Here is a 21,126-nt window from a genome sequence, read left to right as displayed (position 1 = left end):
ACAAGCGAGGGAGGAGGGGAGGAGGAAGAAGGCTTCTGCGGGCGGCGGAACCTCTCCTAACCACACTGTGGCAGCTTCTCATTGGTCCGCTCCGCACGCCGCTCACACTCCACTGGCCAATCAGGAGTGGGTAAATCACGCAAATGCTCTGAGAGCCCATCAGAAGGCTGCACAATCAGAACGTCTTTCCTGCACGGGGGGAAAAAGCCTTTCTCCGTACTCATAGTTGTCTCACGTCAAGGAGCAATGTTTGATTCAATATTGGAATGTATAATGTTCCTCACACACACACACACACACACACACACACACACACACACACACACACACACACACACACACACACACACACACACACACACACACACACACACACACACACACACATGCCAAGGTATAAATGTTAACAACCTTTCAGGTCCACAGACAACGAAAAGCACAACTCTTCTTGTCATTATGAATGTGAGCTATGGAAATCGCATGTGGCGTTCCTCAAGGCTCCATTCCCGTGCCTCTTCTATTTGTCATCTACATGCTCCCTCTGGGTCAGCTCATGAAACATCACAACATCACTTATCATAATTGTGCAGAGGACACACAGCTCTATTTATCAGTGCCAGTGAATGACCGCAGCCCCTTGTACCTGAGTAAGTGAAAAAAAATAATGAGTGGATGTGTCACAAGTGTGTAAAAGCTCAACCCAGAGAAAACTGAGGTCATCGTTTTCAGCCCCAGAGACGACACCTCAAAGGTTCAGCGCTTATCTTGACTCCATGTCACTCCAGACATCACATCAAGAAAGAAAGCTGGGGGCAATTCTGGATTCAAACCTGAAACATTAAAACAATGACAATCAGATAACCTGCCATCTGAAAAAAAATATTGCGAGTCTTTAATCCTTGCAATTTCAGACTTAACAAGGGTTCGATCAACTTCTTCATGCATTAATTTTCAGTAGGATGGATTATAGAGTCTTCACCAACACAGAGAGGGACATTATATCTGAGCTCTAATCTTTGCTCTCGCTGCCTGCCTGTCAAAGGATCCACTTCAAATTCTTGCCTCTTGTCTATAAAGCATTGGTCTCAGGCCTAAATACACTTCAGATTTACTTGTAGATTATGAAACATGCAGACCTCTGAGGTCCTCAGGAACTTCCTGACAGGAAGAGGTTTTAGAATTTCTCCAGAGTCAGTAAACATGAGATTTTACTTTTATATTAATAAAGGTTTAACTTTATTTATTTGTTATGCTTTTCTTGATTGCTATGTTCTAATGCATTTCCTCTGTCTCCTTGTAAAGCGGCCTTGTGTCTGAATGGAGTTATAGAATCACAGTTGCCTTGCCTAAAAAATTAAAAAGAAAGACGTCTGCTGGGAAAAGTCATCTTCCTGTGACCCCCAACGTTTTTCCAGCTGCTGCCACTAAAATAAACACATAAATAACCTGGAGAACATAGTTTCACTGCAAAAAAGTACAAATATATTTCAAAGATCATACATTTAATTTAATACTTCAAGAAAAATAGAGCAGTTTCAACATAATGCCATTATTATTATTATAGTTTGCACATTTCCACAAGCATAATTTTAGTATATTAAATCTCAGAGCATGGTCCTCCTCCTCTTTGTATACGAGCAACAATGCTTGCGTTTGAAGTTAATCACTATTGTAGATGTGGGGGGGCAGATCCTCCGGCAGTCAAGGCTATTGCTCAGTGGTCACCTGTCCACTGTCGGAATCAAACCTATTCCCGACCCCAAATCTTCTTCTTCTCTTTGAACATTATTTATACACATTGTTATGTGCTATAGCACCGTGTTTCCCAATTCAAGTCTTCACACACCCACTGCATGATTGAGAGATCTCCCTGCTGCAACGCACATCATTCAAATCACTTGCCACTTGCCAAAATAAAGGTATTGCATGGCAGTAAGAAATACGGTATTTAAATTCTTGACGCCACTCAGAGAGAAAAAAGAACCCTTTTTATTTCTAAATTACAAAATAGATCACAAATAAATCAAATTTATTGTATACGTTAGAAAATATTAAGTTTTAATGAAGCATTGCTTTGCTGTGGTGAAGTTGTGGTGATCTGCACCAGTAATAAACCCCCGGAGCCGGAGATCCCCCCCCCATGGACTGCAGGTCATGATCACCTTTCATGGGCTCATGTGTACATCAGAGTCCCACAGAGTTCCTACAGGAAGTGCAGCTTCAGATCAGATGTCAGAAGAAAGGTCAGGCACTGATAATCTTGCTAATGTGTTTTTTTTCACCTGTGGAAAAACCAAAGCGCTCAGGATTAAGTGTGCTGGGATCGTATAAATGATAAAACAAGCCTTTAAAAAAAAAGAAAAAAAAGAATGGCAATTATATCTGTTTGTTTATACTTGTGGAAGCATCAGTCCACTCTTCTTGATTAATTTGCAGTCTGCTGTGACAGATGTTTGAAACAACAGTAATTGGTGTTATTACATGTATACCTGCTCTTATTAAACCAATAAAGAAACTTGGTTTGAGTGACGTGATTTGCTTTTTTACTATTTAAGTACATTTTAACAGAAAACCCCCAGTCTTATTAAAATAAACCTGGAGGTACAGTGGGACTTTCTTCGGTTTATATTTCTTTCATATCCCGAAGCTTCCTGAAATCTTTAACATCATCTTAAAGACAAAAACAATGGAAGAACAATTTCTTTTCTCGTTTTTTTTTAATAACAGGTCTAAGCTCTTTAAAGCAAATCAAGACTCTTATTTCCTGGACTTTTTAACTCAAACTTTAAAACACAGATTAAAATTTTTTTTAAACTCCATCTGGATTGTTTCAACTCTTCAAAGCATACCTGTTAGCCTTTACACGCAGGCCTCGACTCTCCCAATGAGACTTTTGTAATTTGACCTGGATTCTTTTTCTACTCTGTAAATTACCACAAATTCCTTCCTTCAGGCCTGAATTCATTAAAGAGAACCAGACTTCTTCTTTTTTTTTTTTTGTACTGGTCTTGGACTCTTTAAACAACAACCGGACTTATTAGGAATGACCTTTAAAACAGAACTGGATCATTTTAAAGACGTTGTTATGGACTCACACTCCTAAAACAAGACTTGTATCACTTCACATAAATCAAACAACAATAAACCGAAGCCTAGACCTTCTGTACGTTGTGCTCTTTAAACTACACAGAACTCTTTCAAGTAGTGCCAGACTCTTCAGACTGATCCTACAACCTTCAAACTGACTCGATGAGCCTGAACTTTTTGAATCAGACTCTTCACATAAGCCGATTTCTATAGTTTTTGTTAGAAAACAAACAAACAAAAAACAGCAACAGAGCTACTTTGGTGTTAGTTTTGTACACTAGATGACAGTAGTGCGTCACTTTCTTAATGAACTGAGGACAGAGGAGACGCAGTATTTATTTTATCAATCAATCAATCAACTTTATTTCTATAGCACTTTTTTATACATCAAAGTGCTTAACATGATTTAAAAACAGTTGCAAAAATAAAAAAAAATAGATAATTAAAAAGCAAAAGAACACACATGCAGACATACACATATAAATGAAGACATGTCGAGTGATATGAAGACATGTCATGGCAGGACTAAGGTGAGGAAAGTATCTATCTATTTTAGTATCTATTTCAGTATCTATTTTATACGGTGGCACTGAAGTGCAAACCACAACAACAAATGACTAAACACGACAACAAATTGAAAAACACAACAACAAATTGAAAAACACAACACAAATGAAAAAAACACAACTGCAAATGAAAAAACACAACAACAAATTGAAAAACACAACAACAAATTGAAAAACACAACACAAATGAAAAAACACAAAGACGGTAACTTAAACAGAAAAGGTTTGGCAGCGAGAGGTCTCGCTGATTGGACGATGGGACAGTACCGCTTATGAACCGGAGGTCATTTCTCTTGTGGCGCGTTTAGTTTCGAGAGGTGAAAATATCGGGAAGGAAAGGAGGAACAATGTTTTGTCCAAGCTGCAGGAAAGAGTTGGTAGAGGAGTCACCAAACTTTTCCATGTTTTGAAATTTGTGCTCCAGGCAGAATAACTTCCGGTTCAAAGGCTGAACTGCACCGTCGTCCAATCAGAGAGATCGTCTGCTGCGCTTCCATTAAAGTTAATGTTGTTGTGTTTTTTATTTACTGTTGTGTTTTTTCATTTGTATTGTGTTTTTCAATTTGTTGTTGTGTTTTTTTCATTTTTTGCTATTGTGTTTTTCAATTTGTTGTTGTGTTTTTTCATTTGCTGTTGTGTTTTTCAATTTGTTGTTGTGTTTTTGAATTTGCAGTTGTGTTTTTGAATTTGTTGTTGTGTTTAATGATTTGCTGTTGTGTTTTTGAATTTGTTGTTGTGTTTAGTGATTTGTTGTTGTGGTTTGCACTTCAGGGCCACCGTAATTTTAGTATCTATTTTAGTATCTACTCTCCTGAGTATTTTAGTAATACACTGGCAGCTCTTCAACTCCGTTTGTTCCTTCTCTGTAAAGCTGCAGTCACATCAGCCGGCCAGCAGGGGGAGCGCTCCGACAGCAGTCTGTCCACCATTTAACTCCACGGCCGCTTTAACAGGCTGCAGTGATGTCCAGTGTCACATTCTGGGTTTCACTCCGTTAAAAACACAAGAGACATGACTGTTTCATGTGGTGCTACATAAATAAAGTTGACTTTGTGGCTTCTCTGAATATCTGAGAAGATTTCAACAATTCAGGGTAGTTTTATTGCAGTGAACTGAGAACCTGTTCCGACCGTCTCGCCTTCCACCCACTGACACTGGAATCTGCTCCAGGCATCCATACATCACATGGCTCTGCTACATACATGTGAAGCACATGTCGACGTGTTTCAACCCGCCCAACGTCTCTTCTCGCCTCCGTGGGTCACACTTGCAGCTCCAGAGCGTCTCAGTGACGATCCAGGCCAGGCTGCCGTTTACTGTAAACTTAAGCCCGAGATGGAAAACAGAAGGATCAGACTGAAATAATTCAGGGACTGAATGAGGTCAGAGCACACGGTCAAGTGTTTCAGGTTCGTTTTCAAGAGTGTCAGCGTATCACACCACGACCCACGGCTGACCTTAGATTAAATAAAGTACAATGTGTTCTATATTGGGCCGTTGAAGACGGTGATGATGATTCGTCAGCGAGCTGGGACGTGTTGGGCCGTGCAGCACCCGTACTGCTGTAGGGATTTGCTTTCAGTTTCCTCAAAAGGGCTCCTTCCCTCCCCCATCCAAGCCCCCATTGCTTCCATGAACAGGTTGCCTAGGCAACCTGCTTGCTCCTCATCCATATCTGGAGCGAGGAGGAGAGGAGACGCCTGCTGCATTATGCCAGTGACACGCTCTAACTGCTGCAAGAGACAGAAAAGGAGAGGACGAGGAGTGTGTGTGTGTGTGTGTGTGTGTGTGTGTGTGTGTGTGTGTGTGTGTGTGTGTGTGTGTGTGTTTATTCAGGAGACTAAGACCGTCCTCCAAATCCTTAAAGAGAGAGCAAAAGAAGCAGATGTCAGAGGAACACCTACACTCCACGTCTCGGCTGTAGTTCCTCAGAACACTGAAGTCCTTCTTGTCTTCGTCCGCTTCTGAAACAAAACACTGGGGGAAAAAAACCCAAACGGTTTCATCGCCAGAGACAAAGGACCGTCATTCATTCCCAACAAGACAAGGCACTTGTTACAGACGTCGTGCAGAGGACACTCTGACGTCTTCACATTCTGCTTCAGCTATGAAAACACAAACACAGATTGAAGGAGGACGTCCTCCCACTGCCGCCGTGCCCTGAATGTTAACGTCACGCCGCACGTGATGGAGGTCCGAGGGAAAAGGAGCTCAACACAGAAGTTAAAGGATAAAACCAGTGAAGACACAAATAGAGTAAATTAAATAGGTTTTAACACGAAAAACACCTTTTATTCTTAGCTGAGGACTAATTGGACATTTGACATTTGTGCACTATTACGCTCCTCCTTCACCAAGTGCTAAAAAGAGGTCCTGGTAACCTTTATTCTCAATAACAACTTCCTTTATGTGAGACTTTTCTAAACATTCTTTAAGTGCTTCATAACATTGATAAAAATGAGAGTACAAAGATAGATGAAGTATTGCAATCAAAGTCTGACATGGGGATAAAACAAAAGAATAAACTAGTTCAGACAAGAGATGATAAGTTTAAAACAACCCAAGGACAATGGAAATAAGTGCTTTAGTTTTGCTGCAAGGACTTGATTCAGTGACCTGATGTAAGAGCTCAAAACACCACTTTTTCTCTCTTCGGCACCATGAGAGCCGTTGACCTTTTACATTCTCTACGGTTTTTAACTCATCTTTTTAATGTCTTTTATATTACCCGTGTTTTCATCCCTTTTAATTTCCTCTCGCCACGTATGTTTTATTGGTCTGTATCTTTTATCTATTGTATGTCAACGTGTGAACTGTGCATTTGTTTAACATCTTATGTGTTCTTTATACAGCACGTTGGCCCACTGCAGTGTCTTTAAATACAGTTTCTAAATAAAGTTGGATTGTCTTTATTACATCTGAAGTGGTCACATTTTTCACGCTGTTGGTCTTTATTACACTACTACTTACGTTGAGCGCCTTGAGCAATAGTTAGCTAAGATAACTTGACGTTTCACAGTGGGGAAAAGAAAAAAAACATGGTAAATTAATATAGTTTTTTTTATTGATTTGTTTACTAAAAATGCATTGGATGAACTTTGTTATCACACCAACTATCGAATCACATGTCCTGAATGTTGTTAATAATCTCAAATGCTCTGGGTGGCAGTGGGTGCAAAATATAAATTAGAATTTCCAGACTGGGAAAGAGAAAAAGTGACAGAGCAACAATAACTCATAAAAGTACGTTTAAAAAAAAAAGAAGCTTTTTGTCAAGAGTTATTTCTTATCAAGGAAAATTCAAGTCACTAACTTGCGTCTCAGTCGTCAGTCATAAGAGCTGGAAGCAACTTAACTGTGATTTATAAAGCAGATCCCAGAATAAGTGTGTTTGAAAAAAAAGGTTTGTGAGGATCGTCTGCGTTTGAGATGAAGGTATTATAAATTGTTTACTTATGAGGTCAGGCAGTCGTGCTCGTGATCAGGACTGTATGTGACTTGCGTGTTAATTTTAATATTTTTAACACAGAACAGTGAGGTTAGACAAGTGCTTTTCCACATCCGTGGATCCCAGCGACTTTAAATAGCTCCTATTTGGTGAAAGTGACAGTGAGTAGGATTAATCTATAGCTCATTTTGGCTTTTAATTACATTCATGAATATTTACAAGCCTCGTCCTTTAACTGCTACAAGCTGCAGCAGCTTGAGACTTTAATGTTGAATATGTCAGGATGCTCTGAGGGGTTTCTGGATTACCATGTCTATTACCTGTCAAGCATGAAACAGCTCCAGACTAACATGTTGCCATACGACATTATTCAACTTTGTTCAGAGCAATTGTGACCTGCAGACCCGAGTTGCCATGGTTACTTAAGGCTTGGTTGTCACGTTGAGGCAGAAAACGCTCGTCTGACGGCAAGATGAAACTTGATCACGTAACGAGTGACTCTGAGGTGGAAGATGGAGAAGTAAGAGATAAACAGGAGGAGGTACTGTTAAATAGATGTTTTCTTTAATAAAAGACATTACAGTGCGACATTCAGTAATGGGCCTTCATAGCGTACAGTACAGAACTCGACATGTGAGTCATCGATCATTCAAACCAGCTCCAGAGCAACACGTCTCTTCATTCATCCACATCCAAATCCAATCAATAAGGTGAAGAGGAACTATGTACACACAATCAAGAATGGGTGGAGTACTACACAAGCACCAGATAATAGACCGGTGAACACACGGGGACGGGGGGGGGAGCGGTGGGGCCTGAGTATAGTACATGCGGCAGGAGTGAAGCCTTGCTCGGTGGGCCGAGGCGTGTTTGTCTGGGAGCGGAGCCGGAGATGGTGTTTGGTCGTGCGCAGCCAAGCATCGTCACTCCATTGCGACAAGCCACAGTGTGCGAATCTTTTAACCGACCTGTACCGCTGTGTTGGAACAACGCTTCAACGTTTGATGAACTGCGTCAAGCCGAATGCAGCATCGCAGGACTCGCACTGGGCTGAGCCGGAATAGCCACTTTTTAAATAGGTAGGTTATAGTAGAGTAAGGTACACGGTGGGGCGGTTAGATAAGGGGGTCGTCATAAATGAGGCGATGACATAGATATTTTGTAATATCTATGGGCACAGGATGATGGGTTTGTGCATGAGTGTGTGTGCCCAGAGCTGTGTGTGTGTGTGTGTGTGTAGACAAAAGAACCAGATCAGTATCTACTTGGACATCTTGATGGGAGCAGGAACCTTGATGTCCTGGCCCTTCTCCAGCCGCTTCTCACACTCAACTAGGTAGTTGACGCCATCAATCACGGTCTGAACCAGCTGGACCTGAGGGAGGGACACTTCATGCATTACTGCTGTCGTCGCTGACGGGACATTGAAAAGCACACGATCCTCATCAAGTCTCCAACCAAATGTTCACATTTGATTAGATATCTCTTTACATGAGGTTCTACAACACAGAATTCGGTGATATTGCAGATAGCATGTCATCCACACAAATGGTCTGTTAAAGTGATTTTAGCACGAAGAAATGTGTTCATTTCAATATCCTGCAAGAAGATTTAGCTGTTATTCGTACTCAATTTGCAATGGAGAATGACACAAAATAAGAAATTGCTAAACTATTAGCAATTCCATTACACACACATGTTTTGCAAACATTACAAACACAATTAGTTTTAGTTGTGATGAAGATTAAAGTGCTGAAATGAGTTTTCGTACAAAATCAGACATGTACAGTTGTAACTGTTACAGACAATATATAAAGATCTGCTAAATTTTTCAAGTCTAAAGCATCTCGTTAGCACAAGAACAGTTATACTTATATTGCCTATGTCCATCCACATTTTCACATTATAACAGAATCAGAATTCAGAAGAATTTTGATTCTATGTCGATGCAGTGGCTGTTGTGAATACCACGTTGTAATGTGAAAAACAACAAGGAAGTGAGACAAAGTATGTGTGTGGGAGTGATACGATATGTGTCAAGGTCCCTGACAGAATCATTTGAGGAAATTCGGGGAAAATAGAGATAGAATGACTAACGGCCATTATGGAGAAACTGCTGTACCGGTGGAGGAGTTGCAGATCGTTTCACGCACTCTTGTAATCGATAAGCGATGGCGGTGTTTTATATATATATATATATATACACAATGTGATGAACATCTGCACTGAACTGAATGGTAACTGTGCTGCACTCGGATACTCCACTCACCGCGTTTGATGCGACTAATGTATGCAGCCTCACTCCCTCACAACAATAGAGAACTGCTCCATTGTGGTGGATGTGTGTGAATCGACCACACAATCATGACGGCTTAACAGAGAACATGATGGACCAGAGACACACTGCAAGGACACTCTGTCCAAGGATCTCTGTTGTTCTCTGTGGACTCAATGTGAACCCCAGTGTGCATAGAAAAACATAAATGTAGTTGCTGTTGACCAATTACTGATGACAGTGTGGCACTGAGCAGTGACTTTGTTGATCGGTCGTCTCTTAACATGCAGTGTCCGGTGTGTCATCAGAATAGGCTGGAGAAAATCTAAAAAAACAATAGAGGCCATTTCCAGAAATGTACATTTGAATGGCAGAAACACCCGTCCGTTGGTGTTTTCATTACCAGTCTTGTGAGTCAGTGGCGTCGTGGCGATCTACCAACTCTCCTTCCTGAGGTTCAACCTCGACATGTGAGCAACTCTCAAAGGCATTTCCTGTCTGTTCCTCTCCACGGCGTGTGATTATCCCTCCATCGCGCTTCACTGACTCGACTTCCTTTCTTTACCTCAGTTTGGAACAGTTTGTAAACAGTGTTTGCCAAAGTGTTTACGTGGATCTCAGCCAACACGTCAACACCAAGCCTCTCTGAAGTCAGCAACTATATCCAATCTATTGCCGGCCCTGGGTTGAGAGCCAGGTTGTCCTACCTCAGACTGCCCCAGGCGGTCCAGGTTGGAGATGTCGAAGGTCCCGCCCACGGCGGCGGTGTCCACGCCACCCGTTCCGCGCTTCTGCAGACGCAGGTTGTCCAGGATCTTACTGAAGCGGGAATCCTTAGAGGGAAGTGAGAGGAGTTTAGTGAAGCTAACTTTAATTTCTGTAGTACTTAAGCTTATTCCTGTGTCAACATGATAATTTTTGTTTTTGCATCTTTCGTTGTCAAAATTTGAAATGGGTTGAAATAAGAATGAAAGAGTTTTTGGTCGTCAGGTTCTACTGTTTCCAGTGGTGCCTTACCTTGCTGAGCAGCGGCAGTTTGACGTGGACTCCAGCCCGCAGCCCGGTGCCCAGGTTGGAGGGGCAGGTGAGGATGTAGCCGAGCTTCTCGTTCCACATGAACTCCCACCCCCTCTCCTGGATCAGATGCTCCACCTGAGCACAAGACAAAAAAGAGCAAACTAAATACAATCGGAAAAGCACCGTGAACAAAACCTCGAACAGTCCTGCCGTGTCGTCATAATGAACAGTGAGCAGCTGAATGGGGACTTGTTTATGTGTCGGACTGTTGATTGGACTCGGGCGCACCGAGCTTTGCTCAAATAGGGAACTTGAACAACTTCAATATAATACAATTAATGTTTGCATGCTCATATTTGTAAATTATGTTGTACTGTGTCAAGTGAACATTGGTGCAAGCTGCTTATTTACTGATGAAAACAATAGCTGCAGAATTCAGTCAGGATTATGGTCGCCTACTTTAGTTTATTAGGTTCTTGCAGCCGTCTAAATGCAACCACCCAACACAATACAATGAGGCGGGAAGATCTGAGTAGACTTAAGCAGGTTTCACTCTATTCTCTTAGGCTTTCTTTAAAACATCCCTAATTAACCCTTTTGTTTACAAAACAGTGTCTTACCTCCTTCAGGCCTCTGCAGAACCTTTCAAAGACCCTCTTCATGTTGCCTCCCTTCTCCATGGAGATGACCCTGGTGTGGTCCTCTTCATTGATCCAGATCAGGAAAGTCTTCTCGTTGTTATGCCTGCACAAAGTCATTTATTACACTTATAATGGCCTCTAAAGTATTATACTCCGTGTGGGCGATGGCTGCCTGGCTGCTGTTTCCAAAAACCATCGCCACCATCAAGAACACCAGGAAGGAAGAATCTATCCTGCTGCACAGCAAAGATAATATTCTTTAAATAGATCTGACTTCTGCTTTACGAGAGGGAAAAAAAACAACAACTTTCATTTACTTCTGCAGACGCATAAAAAGAGTTGACTGTTGGATGGAAATCTGGGTTATGTCAGCAACAGAGAAAAACACGCATATTTGCATTCTTATACTTTTTACAGTAGAATTGAGAACTGCTCTGTCCAGAGAATATTCTGCCTCGGGTCCACTGTGAGCTGCGACTGGTGCAGATAGCTGTTAGCAGTAGCTTCCAGCTTTGCGACCTTGGTTGGGACACAGCAGGTAAAGATGATGGATGGGCACACTGTGATGATTGAATAGATTCCCCTGCCTGCTCGTGCTCATCTAGGGGCCGGTTCCTCAACAAAGAAATGTCCCGAGTTGTTAATCTATATCTCGCAATAACAATATCTTTGTCCACATTTGAATTTCAGCCTTCGCTTTGTGTGAATTCCCCCGTTTTAGATCATCTACAACTTAAAACAGAGAGCGATAGAAGAATGCAACGATGCTGTCCATACAGTGTTGTCCAATTCCTTCCTGCTGTGAGTCGCAGTGTGAAGTATTGGCCCTCTCTTACGTTCCCAATCGCGTCGTGAGACACATGCGGCCCCCCTGAGCCAATAAAGAGGCTTTGTCTTCCCACTGACCTTCTTAAGATTGTTGGACATTTGAATGAAGGTGAAAGCTTGAGGGCAAACAGAATGAAAAAGCCAGGACAGCAGCGCACTCAAACAACACAAAATGTTCATGAGGAATGAGTAAAATAATAAAAAAAAGGAAAAATAGTAAGGTAGACTGAGAGGGAGAATGAAGCAAAGAAAAGAAGGAAAGTAGAACAGACCCTAAAGGCAGGGCAGAAAAAAAAGAAAAGAAAGGACGACGTGAAAGTGAGAGGCAGAAACAGAAGAAAGCTGCCAGTGCAGCTGAAAGACGAGATGATGGAGTAATGAAGGGAAGGTGAATTATTAAGGAGAGGACCCGCTGGCAGGGGGAACAAAAAGGGAGGCTGCTGATTGATTTTGGCCGGCTGACGCGCTGCATTTGGCGATTCCTGGGTCTGCTCGGAAACGCAGTGCTGAGGAAGCAGCCTCGGAGATGCTCATACACCTCCACCACTGCTTTTTCATAGAAAGGGTTTTATGATATTGAACGTTTGTTTACAAAACTCTTAACTCTTAAAAAACGAAGCTAAGGAGAAGGAGCCTAATTTACAACAAAGGGACAAATGACGTTTAGCAATTATACGTATAACCTTTATAGTAGGTTCAGTGGAGGAAATGATTATTTAAAGCCCGGGAGGTTTTTAACTACTTATTCCTCTGGCAAAATTCCAAGAAAGAGAGAATCTAAGATCGGAACAATAAAAACAGAAGCAAACATGTCCTAAACTATTTACTCAAAACGGTTATTGGTGCACAAAGTGTAACTTGGGAAAATGAAGATTAATTCTCAAAAATAAATGGTAAAAAAAAAAAAGAAAAAAGAAAATCCACCTCCTCACATAAGAGGGTCGACCGTCACAGGACTTCTACACAGGCAACAGTGAACTGATGACTCTAATTGTACTTTCTCATCTGATAAGTCCATTGAATGCATTTGCGTCGTTTAACCAATAATCACAATAAGTACCAGCTTTAAAAAAAAAAAAAAAAAAAAGATACTGTTGTGGTGGGATTTAACTGATCCCAGCTAATTACAGGCCAAGACGGGGCGTTTTCTCACCACAAACCCTCACATTCACACGTTTAGCCTGAAGAGCAGGATTTTTACGCTGAAGGAGGAAATAGCAGGATGCTGCTGACAAAAGCTACATACAGAGAGAACATGCAAACTCCACGCAGGACAGTCTCAAAGCAAGAAAAAAAAAAAAAAAAGAAGAGTGCTAACCACAAGATAGCTGTGCAAATCTAATTAGGACAAGCTCTGACCAAGAAAAGCTTCTCTTGTGACGCCTGACACACTTGTCGAGGAGCTGACCCCTGACCCCCCCCCCCCCCGGTTAGGGACCGTGGCTCCACTGGGCCATGAACAGAAGAAGTAGACGACGCGATGCATTCGATACACGTTATCATAATCGTCCACCTACCAAATACCGCGGGCATCGGGCCAGTCACGAGCCATGCCTGCACATGTCAGGAGTGGGGACACAGGCTTGTCGAAGAGGAAGTGGTCCTATTGTGCAGAGAAAACACGTGTGTTCAGACTTTTTTTCAAAACTTTCAAAAGAGTTAAGTTATTACCTCCTCAAAACAAGCACTACTGTCAGAAGCACACAATCAAGTCTGTCACCTTATATTGACTTGTATTTGGTTGTAGGAAATTATCATTGATGCCAAAGCAGACACGTGTTTCAAAAGGACTTACGTCAATGAGCTGTTGCTGCTCCTTGTCCGTCATTTGGGTGAGACTGTAGTACTTCCCAGTCAGGTCGCCCATCAGGCCGCCCAGGGCGTCCACCACCACTCTCTCCACCTCCCGGCGCTCCGCCCGGGTGCAGGCGGGGGGGAGGCTCAGCCCGCGGATACTGCGACCCGTCCTCACTCTGGACGACAGCACGTAGCGCTCATCGAAAACGCCGGAGTGAATCTGAAATAACAAAGACATGCGGGGGTAGAAAATACTGAATATTCAAATATCCTAAGATTTAAGTTTAAGAAATCTAACTTAAAGAAGCGATACAAAAGATCTGCATATACACCTCGGGGAGACGTATATGCTTGTAAGCTTAGAGTGTTACCTTGCTGGCATCCAGGTCGGTCGGGTGCTTCATGGTGTGGGGATCGTAGCCATTGTGTCTCTCTTTGATGATTGGGTCCAGCAAATCAGCGAATACCTGCAAAATATACCCTGTCAAAACACAGCTGTGGATGATCACGCCTGAGGTCAATTTCTGTCGCCACACCCAGGCCCGATTACCGCACACCTGTTCTCAATCTAGACATCACTTAAATAGGACATAGCTGACAAAGTGAAGTCGACCAAAAGATCCTCAAAAGCGAAAGACATTGTGCCGAGATGCAAAGAAATTCAGGAAAAGGTTCTAAAGCTTTGGGACTCCAGAGAACCACAGTGAGAGCCGTCACCCACACCTAGTGAAAACACGGAACCGTGGTGAACTTTCCCTGGAGTGGCCGGCCAACCATAACTACCCCAAGAGCGCAGTGATGACCCATCCAAGAGGTGACGGATGACCCCACAACAACACCTAAAGAAGTGCAGGCATTACTCTTCTCCGCTAAAGTCAGTGTTCGTGATGCCATCGTAAGAAAGAGTTCCAAGATGAAAACCACTGCAAAGCAAAAAGAACATTAAGGCTCGTCTCATTTTTTTGCCAGAAAACCTCTTGATGATAACCCAAGACTTTTGGGAAAATATTCTGTGGACTGACGAGACAAAAGTTAAATTTGGGTTCCACAGCAGGACAATGATGCCAAAATACGGCAGCAAGTCCACGTCTGAATGGCTGGAGAAGAACAAAATGAAGACTTTGGAGTGGCCTAAATGAAAATTCTGACCTCAATCCTATTGAGATGCTGTGGCAGGACCTTAAAATGACGGTTCATGCCGGAAAACCGTGCAACCCTACTTGATTGCAGTAGTTGCTGCTAAGGGTGGCCCGACCAGTTCTCAGGTTTAGGGGACAAACACTTTACTGATAATGGTTCACAACTGCACTATGTGATTTGTTCCTTTTGTAAGTGACGCGATATGGACGTTGGCAAACGGCATCATCACAGCCCTTTGGGGAGGGACTTACCGACTGTGAGGCAGAACCGTCTGACCCTTTCAACGTCACAATAAAAAGAAATACAGTCCTCAATCGGAAGTCGGGCATAATAGTGTGGACTCCCAATGTAGTCCTGAAGTAAAATTGGAAAGTGGCAAGCCACTTATTATAGCTGGATTATGAGCAATCCCAAAAGAAGTGACCCTGCTCTAAGTCTACCTACGGAGCTGTAATACTCCTTCTTCTGAAACAGGACAGGGAGGGAAGTTGAGAAAGTGGGAGTATGACTTCATAACTGATTCATTTCTCAGTAAACGTTGAGGGTTTTTTCTTTTTTTTTTTATGTTGAAAGCTTGCACAAGAGAGGACCTATAGTACGGCCAGCTCACCTCGTAGGACTCCTCATCTCCTGCCACCATGCCCACAGTCTTGATGAAGGGGTGTCCGGGGTTGTCCACGCCCGTCTGGATGGCTGCGTCCAGCGTGTAACCGTTGGGGGTGACTTTATCACACAGCTTGGCATAGATGGCAGGTGTCAGGTTACTGGCCATGCAGTTGTTGTGTTTGCGCAGGTCAGGGTACTCCGAGCTGGACAAATACACGGGAGAGATGACAGAGATGACAAGTCTCTGAGTGGATATATTCTACGCAGGTATGTACAACACGTCACGACTGGACCGACTCCTTCAAGGAAACCCCACAGGTGCAATTGTACAGTTTCACTGGTCAGTTGTCATGGTCTGTGATAATAAATTTGTCCTTTTTTTCTTTTTTCTAAGATAAGAAAACAGTTACAGGGTTAGTCACAATTGGGTTTGTGGAAGGGGTCATCTGGAGCACATTTCTGACCACAGCGAGAGGTTAGATGAGCAAATATCCATTGGTGACCATTGGGGGAGCTCACTTTTTACAGATTTAGAGATCCAAAATAAAAGGTTATTGATATTACATGACCAGTAATAACGGAGGTTTGGCAATTCCAGTTGGCAATTCCAGTCCGCCCTTTGCCTTTGGGAGGTGGAGAGTCTCCTTCCTAATACGAGCTCTTTTATTGTGCCACAGGAATGAATTCATCAGCTTGTCAAGAGTCAGGAAGAAAGATTTGCATATAAATATTTGAATTTGCTGAAGAATATACAGGAGCCCAGGTATCTGAAACCTTCTGGGGCTTTCTTAAAGGGAAAGGTGTCCTGTTGTGAGAGCATTGGCTGGACTAATAATGGGAAAATGCTCACTTTTTTTTGTAACCTGAGATCTTTTTAAATCGCTCGAAGAAGTTCAGAATTATAGGGGAGATGTTAAGAGGTCTAAAATGTAGAGCAGAAGATCATCTGCATACAGTGACAGCTTGTGTGTTAGTCCTCCACGCATAATGCCCCTAAATCTATCTTCGTTACCAAGCCAGACAGCCAGTGGTTCCATGGCGAGAACGAACAAAAGGGGAGATAAAGGGCAGATCTTTTTTTTTTTCTTTCAAATTCCGCACTAAATTTGATTATTTTAAGTGCAACCTGAAATCTTCTTTGCCACAGTGATTTATCTTTAGACTAAAGTTGAAAAACTCCTGTGACTACTCATGATTTCTGTAGTCTTTATGCTTATATTATTTTGGTTAATCTTATAATAATAATAATAACTAGAAAATTCCCACGGAAATTTTAATGTGCCTGCCACCTGCCGCCCCTGCTGCCGAGCGAGGCCGTGGCGGGGTCAATAATATGTGGAAACCATGTCATTAGCTAGTGATTCTCGATCACAGCGCCACCACGAGGCCACCCTCCAAATTTCAGCTCATTTGAACAAACTTGTTAGCATGCGATGCTAACACCTGCGATTTGCCTGAAAAGCGCAGAGGATACCTCCCAGGTGTGGCTGACCTGGAATCTGGAGTTACGTCACATTCTGAGATTCTGAGCCAATTAGCTTAGCGCGGCGGCTAATTAGCTAGTGCGCCGTGATCGCAGCGCCCCCATGAGGCCACCCTCCAAATTTCAGCTCAATTGAACAAACTTTGTAGCATGCTAATTGGCATGCTAACAAGTGTTGATGCTAAGGCATTAGCATCAGCATTAAAATGCATTGAAAAGTATGCTGCCTAAGATACTCTATGTGTGTGAGCACTGTGTGGTCAACCATCATGTTACTGGTCCAGCCAATCAGAGGAGCCGTGTGTGTTGCCAGGCAGATTGTCTGCTTGAGTCTGTGATGTCAGCCTGATTAGGTGCAGCTTGTGTGAAACGGAGTTTGCTCAGTCACCCACATAAGCAAAAAAGCAGAAACGCAGGTCCCGAACAACTGGTTATAGTTGGAGAACCGTGACACTTGGGTGAAAAATTCCTTCACCGTGGGCGTCGGAAGAAGTTGAAGGACGTACGGTGTAGTGTGTCCTCACGAGGTTCCGTCTCCCCGTGAGGACTTGAAACAAATGGCTGATCTTTTGGGATTTGGGGAGAAAACGTCTCCCCAAAATACATAGGAGCGGGTTACAGAAAATCCTGCGCTCTCTGTCAATTAAGTCCCCTGGAGGGAGAACCGTGTCTCCTCGTGAGAAGCACAAGGCCTGTAGCTACATTTTGATGTATAATATGTTGAGAAAGACGAAGAAATGTGGCCGTGGCGACGAGATAAAAAGTTCTTTTTTTTTGGAAAACGGCAGTGTCTCTCCCTCTAACCGAAATCTCCCCCTCTAAGTTTTCCAATACACAACCATACAAAACTGGAAAAATGACATTTGAAGGCTCACAGTTTAAAATTGGTGAAACTTTTGGAAATTCCGAGGACATATGTGAATAGAGGACAAGTGCGGCAACGTTTTAAGAGTAAGTTGGAGTCTGTAGCTGAAAATTTGGCGACGTGATGTGGCTTGGGAAAAGTGTGATTTTGTGTGAAACTTTTTCTGGGATCCCATTCAAGTCTATGAGAGAAATTTTCACCGTTTTTTTACGTTTTGTTCGTAAACCATTTGCGATATCCAAAATCTGAATATATCCGCACCGATCCCGATAATTGCGCACGTTTTGATACATGATTGTATATGTCCGCCAAACGGTGTGGGACTAGTAGGGTTCCGTAAATTGCGGCAGAAGAAGAAGAATAATATTAATTTTTAAAAACGGCGCCTTCCCAGGATTGTAATAATTGTGCGACGCCTCTTACAGAGGCAGGCACAATTAATAATAATTTTTTTAAAAAGTGCAGCCCCATTGGGAAAAATTGTGAACAGCAGTTCCCCTTTTTAAATGTAGTTCATAATTTTTAGACTTGCAGATGAGCAATCTCCTCTGTGTATTCAACCTTTTGAGGATGTTTGTCACCTCAGTCTAACTGGTACAAACAGCAAACATGTCTAAAGGTAAAGAGATCAAAGGGGTAATAGACAATCCCTGCATTTTACAGGCCATCTATAAAGAAAAAAAAAACTGAGTTGCACTGCAACAAGGTGTGCCTGACAGAATCAGATAATAATCACAATGTTTGAGGTTCAATATTTTCTTTGTGTCTTCAAACAGATTCAAAGGATGACGATGTTCCACCCTCGAGTTCCACATTTGCCCAACAGGAAGGACGAACGTTAGTGATGAAATATGCTTGAATAAAGCAGATGTCTACAGATAATGCAAATTTACACTCAAGCGTTGTTATTGCTCAGATTGTATCGAATAAGTAGAAGTGAGTAATTACAATTCACACCCCTGATGATCAGCAACTATTAAGAAGAGGATTTATGACAATTAAGACAGTGACAGTGACGAGTTGACATCATAGTGTGGACTCTTATTTGAAAGCCAGTATCAGTGCAGCAGGTCACCATGTCGATCACTGGAAATCTCTTGGAAGTGGTCAACGTTTGTATGGGCGGCTGATAACACGGAGCAGAGTTTTATATCTGAGCAAACAGATAAGGTTGGACTAATCTCCAAGAGTTGCTCTATAAGGCAGGCGGCCGTGTGGTGGGACACGTAGGCAGCCTCGCGCTGCTTTCAATTCCTCTAACTGCTGCAGTTTGGTCACACATTACAGAGGTTTATACATCTGTGTATATATATATATATATATATATATCTGTATGATGGGGACATTTCTAGCTCTCTTTCTTTCTCTCACACTCACAACGCAGGAGGTGTGTGTGTGTGTGTGTGTGTGTGTGTGTGTGTGTGTGTGTGTGTGTGTGTGTGTGTGTGTGTGTGTGTGTGTGTGTGTGTGTGTGTGTGTGTGTGTTATTTCTAGCTCCTTCTCTCTCAAGCACATGAATATAATTAGTCTGACCGTGTGATGTTCGCTTTAACCGCTCATTGTGTTTTTTGTTTGTAAATAACGTCTCTCTAATTTTAACATCACTGCTCTATAGATTAATATAATATTTGTCTGAACCATGACATTTTTTTCCAACTGGTGTCTTCTCATCAATAATCCGCTTTGTATTATTGTTAATGTACTTACAATAATATAATGTTGTATTATTATCATATAGTATATATTTCACCAATAAAACAATCTAAAAACGTTATCAGGTTAACAAGCTTCATTGGCTAATTTGCATTCACAAGACGTTACAGATATTTTGTTCAGTTTTCGCGGCGATTACGTGACAATAATAGTAATAAAAGGACAATACGAGGAGCGGCGTTCTGAAGGTGTGTGCCGAACGGAGCAGCGGGGTGGAGCGGTTACCTGGCGGGGTAGCTCCGGCGGACCGGAGCCCCGGCGCTGACATGGTCCCGGTGGAGGAGAAGCCCGGCGGTCAGGGAGCCTCCGACCACCGACAGGATCCCGAGGTTCCGTTTGGAGGACAAAATCCTGGAGAAGCTGCTTGCCATTTTAATTTATTTATTTATTTATTTGGTTCAACCTTCTGTGCAGGTATCGGATGGAGACGTCCGGTTGTGGAGAGAGGATGAGGTAGGAGAGCTCGAGCCCGCGGAGCCTCTGGAGGAATGATGATGATGATGATGGTGGTGGTGGTGAAGAGCAGCTGCTGGAGAAAGGGAATGGGAACCGGAAGTCGCGTCCAGCCTTCACAATAAAACCGCCTCCCGTTGGACCTGTCTCGTTACTAAAACACACGTCAAAAGGTCGCTGTGCCGGAGCAAAACCCCGCGGTGGCACGAGCGCAGGAAGTGTGGTTCAAATGTAAACAGGGTCAGGGGCACGTTGAGCCAAGATCACGGAAGTGATCATTCCTATACATCACTCATATCATTCCTATGCATATTATTATAATATATTTATTTTTCTAGATACAGGTCAATCTAGGTGTCCAACATTTTATTTCAGGAGTCATATACAACCTGATTTCACCTTGAAATAGTGCCGGACTAACCTTTAAATTCAAACTTTTTTTTCTTTTTGTGGCACATATTATACATGATGAAACTGTGTGTTGTCACAAACCCAAATATTTGCTACAATCTCAACATAAAATCAGTTGTGGCGCAAAATAGAGTAAAATTTAATTATGCATGCTCTTCAAATTCACCCTGACACCCTTATATATATATATATATATATATATATATATATATATATATATATATATATATATATATATATATATATATATATATATATATATATATATATATATATATATATATATATATATATATATATAAACTCAATGAGGACCATTATATATCAGGACTCATTATATAATCTCAATGAGCTCTGACTTGGTAGTGGCAAAATAACATTCATCCATCACGTTTCATGCGTAGCTATATGAAAAATAATGAGTATAACATTCCTGTATGAACCCATGATAACATTTACTCATTTTAAGGTTTTGTATTGAAGCATATTAAAGCTTTAGTCACATTGTTGGCAAAATGAATAAACAGCCTTTTTCACAAGCTTATTTTATTTTTCTTTATTTGTGTTTCTTTATGTAAAGCATCTTTGAGTGCCCAAAAAAGTGCTATACTAGTTTGATGTATTATTATTCAAATGAAAAGTCTCTGTGTAGTGGTTCAAAGTCGAAGGAGTTTAAAGATTAGTTTGAAGGGTTTTCACATCCACTTCAATGTTTGAAATAATTTTAAAAAGTTTGAAACACGTGAATACGTTTAAAGACGTTTTTCTTTTTTTCCTAAAAAAAAATTAACATTTT

At 42.0% G+C, this 21,126-nt stretch overlaps 1 protein-coding gene across 1 annotated transcript; it reads right to left on the bottom strand.

Moving 5' to 3' along the window:
* Positions 1-7,707: 7,707 nt before the first annotated feature.
* Positions 7,708-19,886, bottom strand: LOC308136849 (creatine kinase U-type, mitochondrial-like). Its single transcript, XM_080505379.1, has 9 exons — positions 19,692-19,886; positions 15,410-15,608; positions 14,031-14,126; positions 13,658-13,879; positions 13,380-13,465; positions 11,014-11,137; positions 10,394-10,528; positions 10,084-10,209; positions 7,708-8,476 (listed from the first exon to the last, which is right to left on the bottom strand). Exons 1-9 carry the CDS (start codon positions 19,835-19,837, stop codon positions 8,363-8,365), a joined length of 1,248 nt encoding a protein of 415 aa, XP_080361505.1. The 5' UTR covers positions 19,838-19,886; the 3' UTR covers positions 7,708-8,362.
* Positions 19,887-21,126: the final 1,240 nt, after the last annotated feature.

Source organism: Blennius ocellaris (genome assembly GCF_963422515.1).
Source record: "Blennius ocellaris genome assembly, chromosome: 11".
Taxonomy (NCBI): domain Eukaryota; kingdom Metazoa; phylum Chordata; class Actinopteri; order Blenniiformes; family Blenniidae; genus Blennius; species Blennius ocellaris.
Note: the sequence above shows the minus strand (reverse complement) of the source record. Positions and strands in the feature narration are given on the sequence as shown.

Bases quoted from the DNA above. Each gene is read 5' to 3' on its own strand.
- LOC308136849 (XM_080505379.1), bottom strand. From the start codon at position 19,837: ATGGCAAGCAGCTTCTCCAGGATTTTGTCCTCCAAACGGAACCTCGGG. The intron at 13,880-14,030 runs GTAACACTCTAA...TTGTTATTTCAG, and splicing joins CCGACCTGGATGCCAGCAAG to ATTCACTCCGGCGTTTTCGA. The intron at 10,210-10,393 runs GTAAGGCACCAC...CTTCCCTCTAAG, and splicing joins AACTGCCGCTGCTCAGCAAG to GATTCCCGCTTCAGTAAGAT.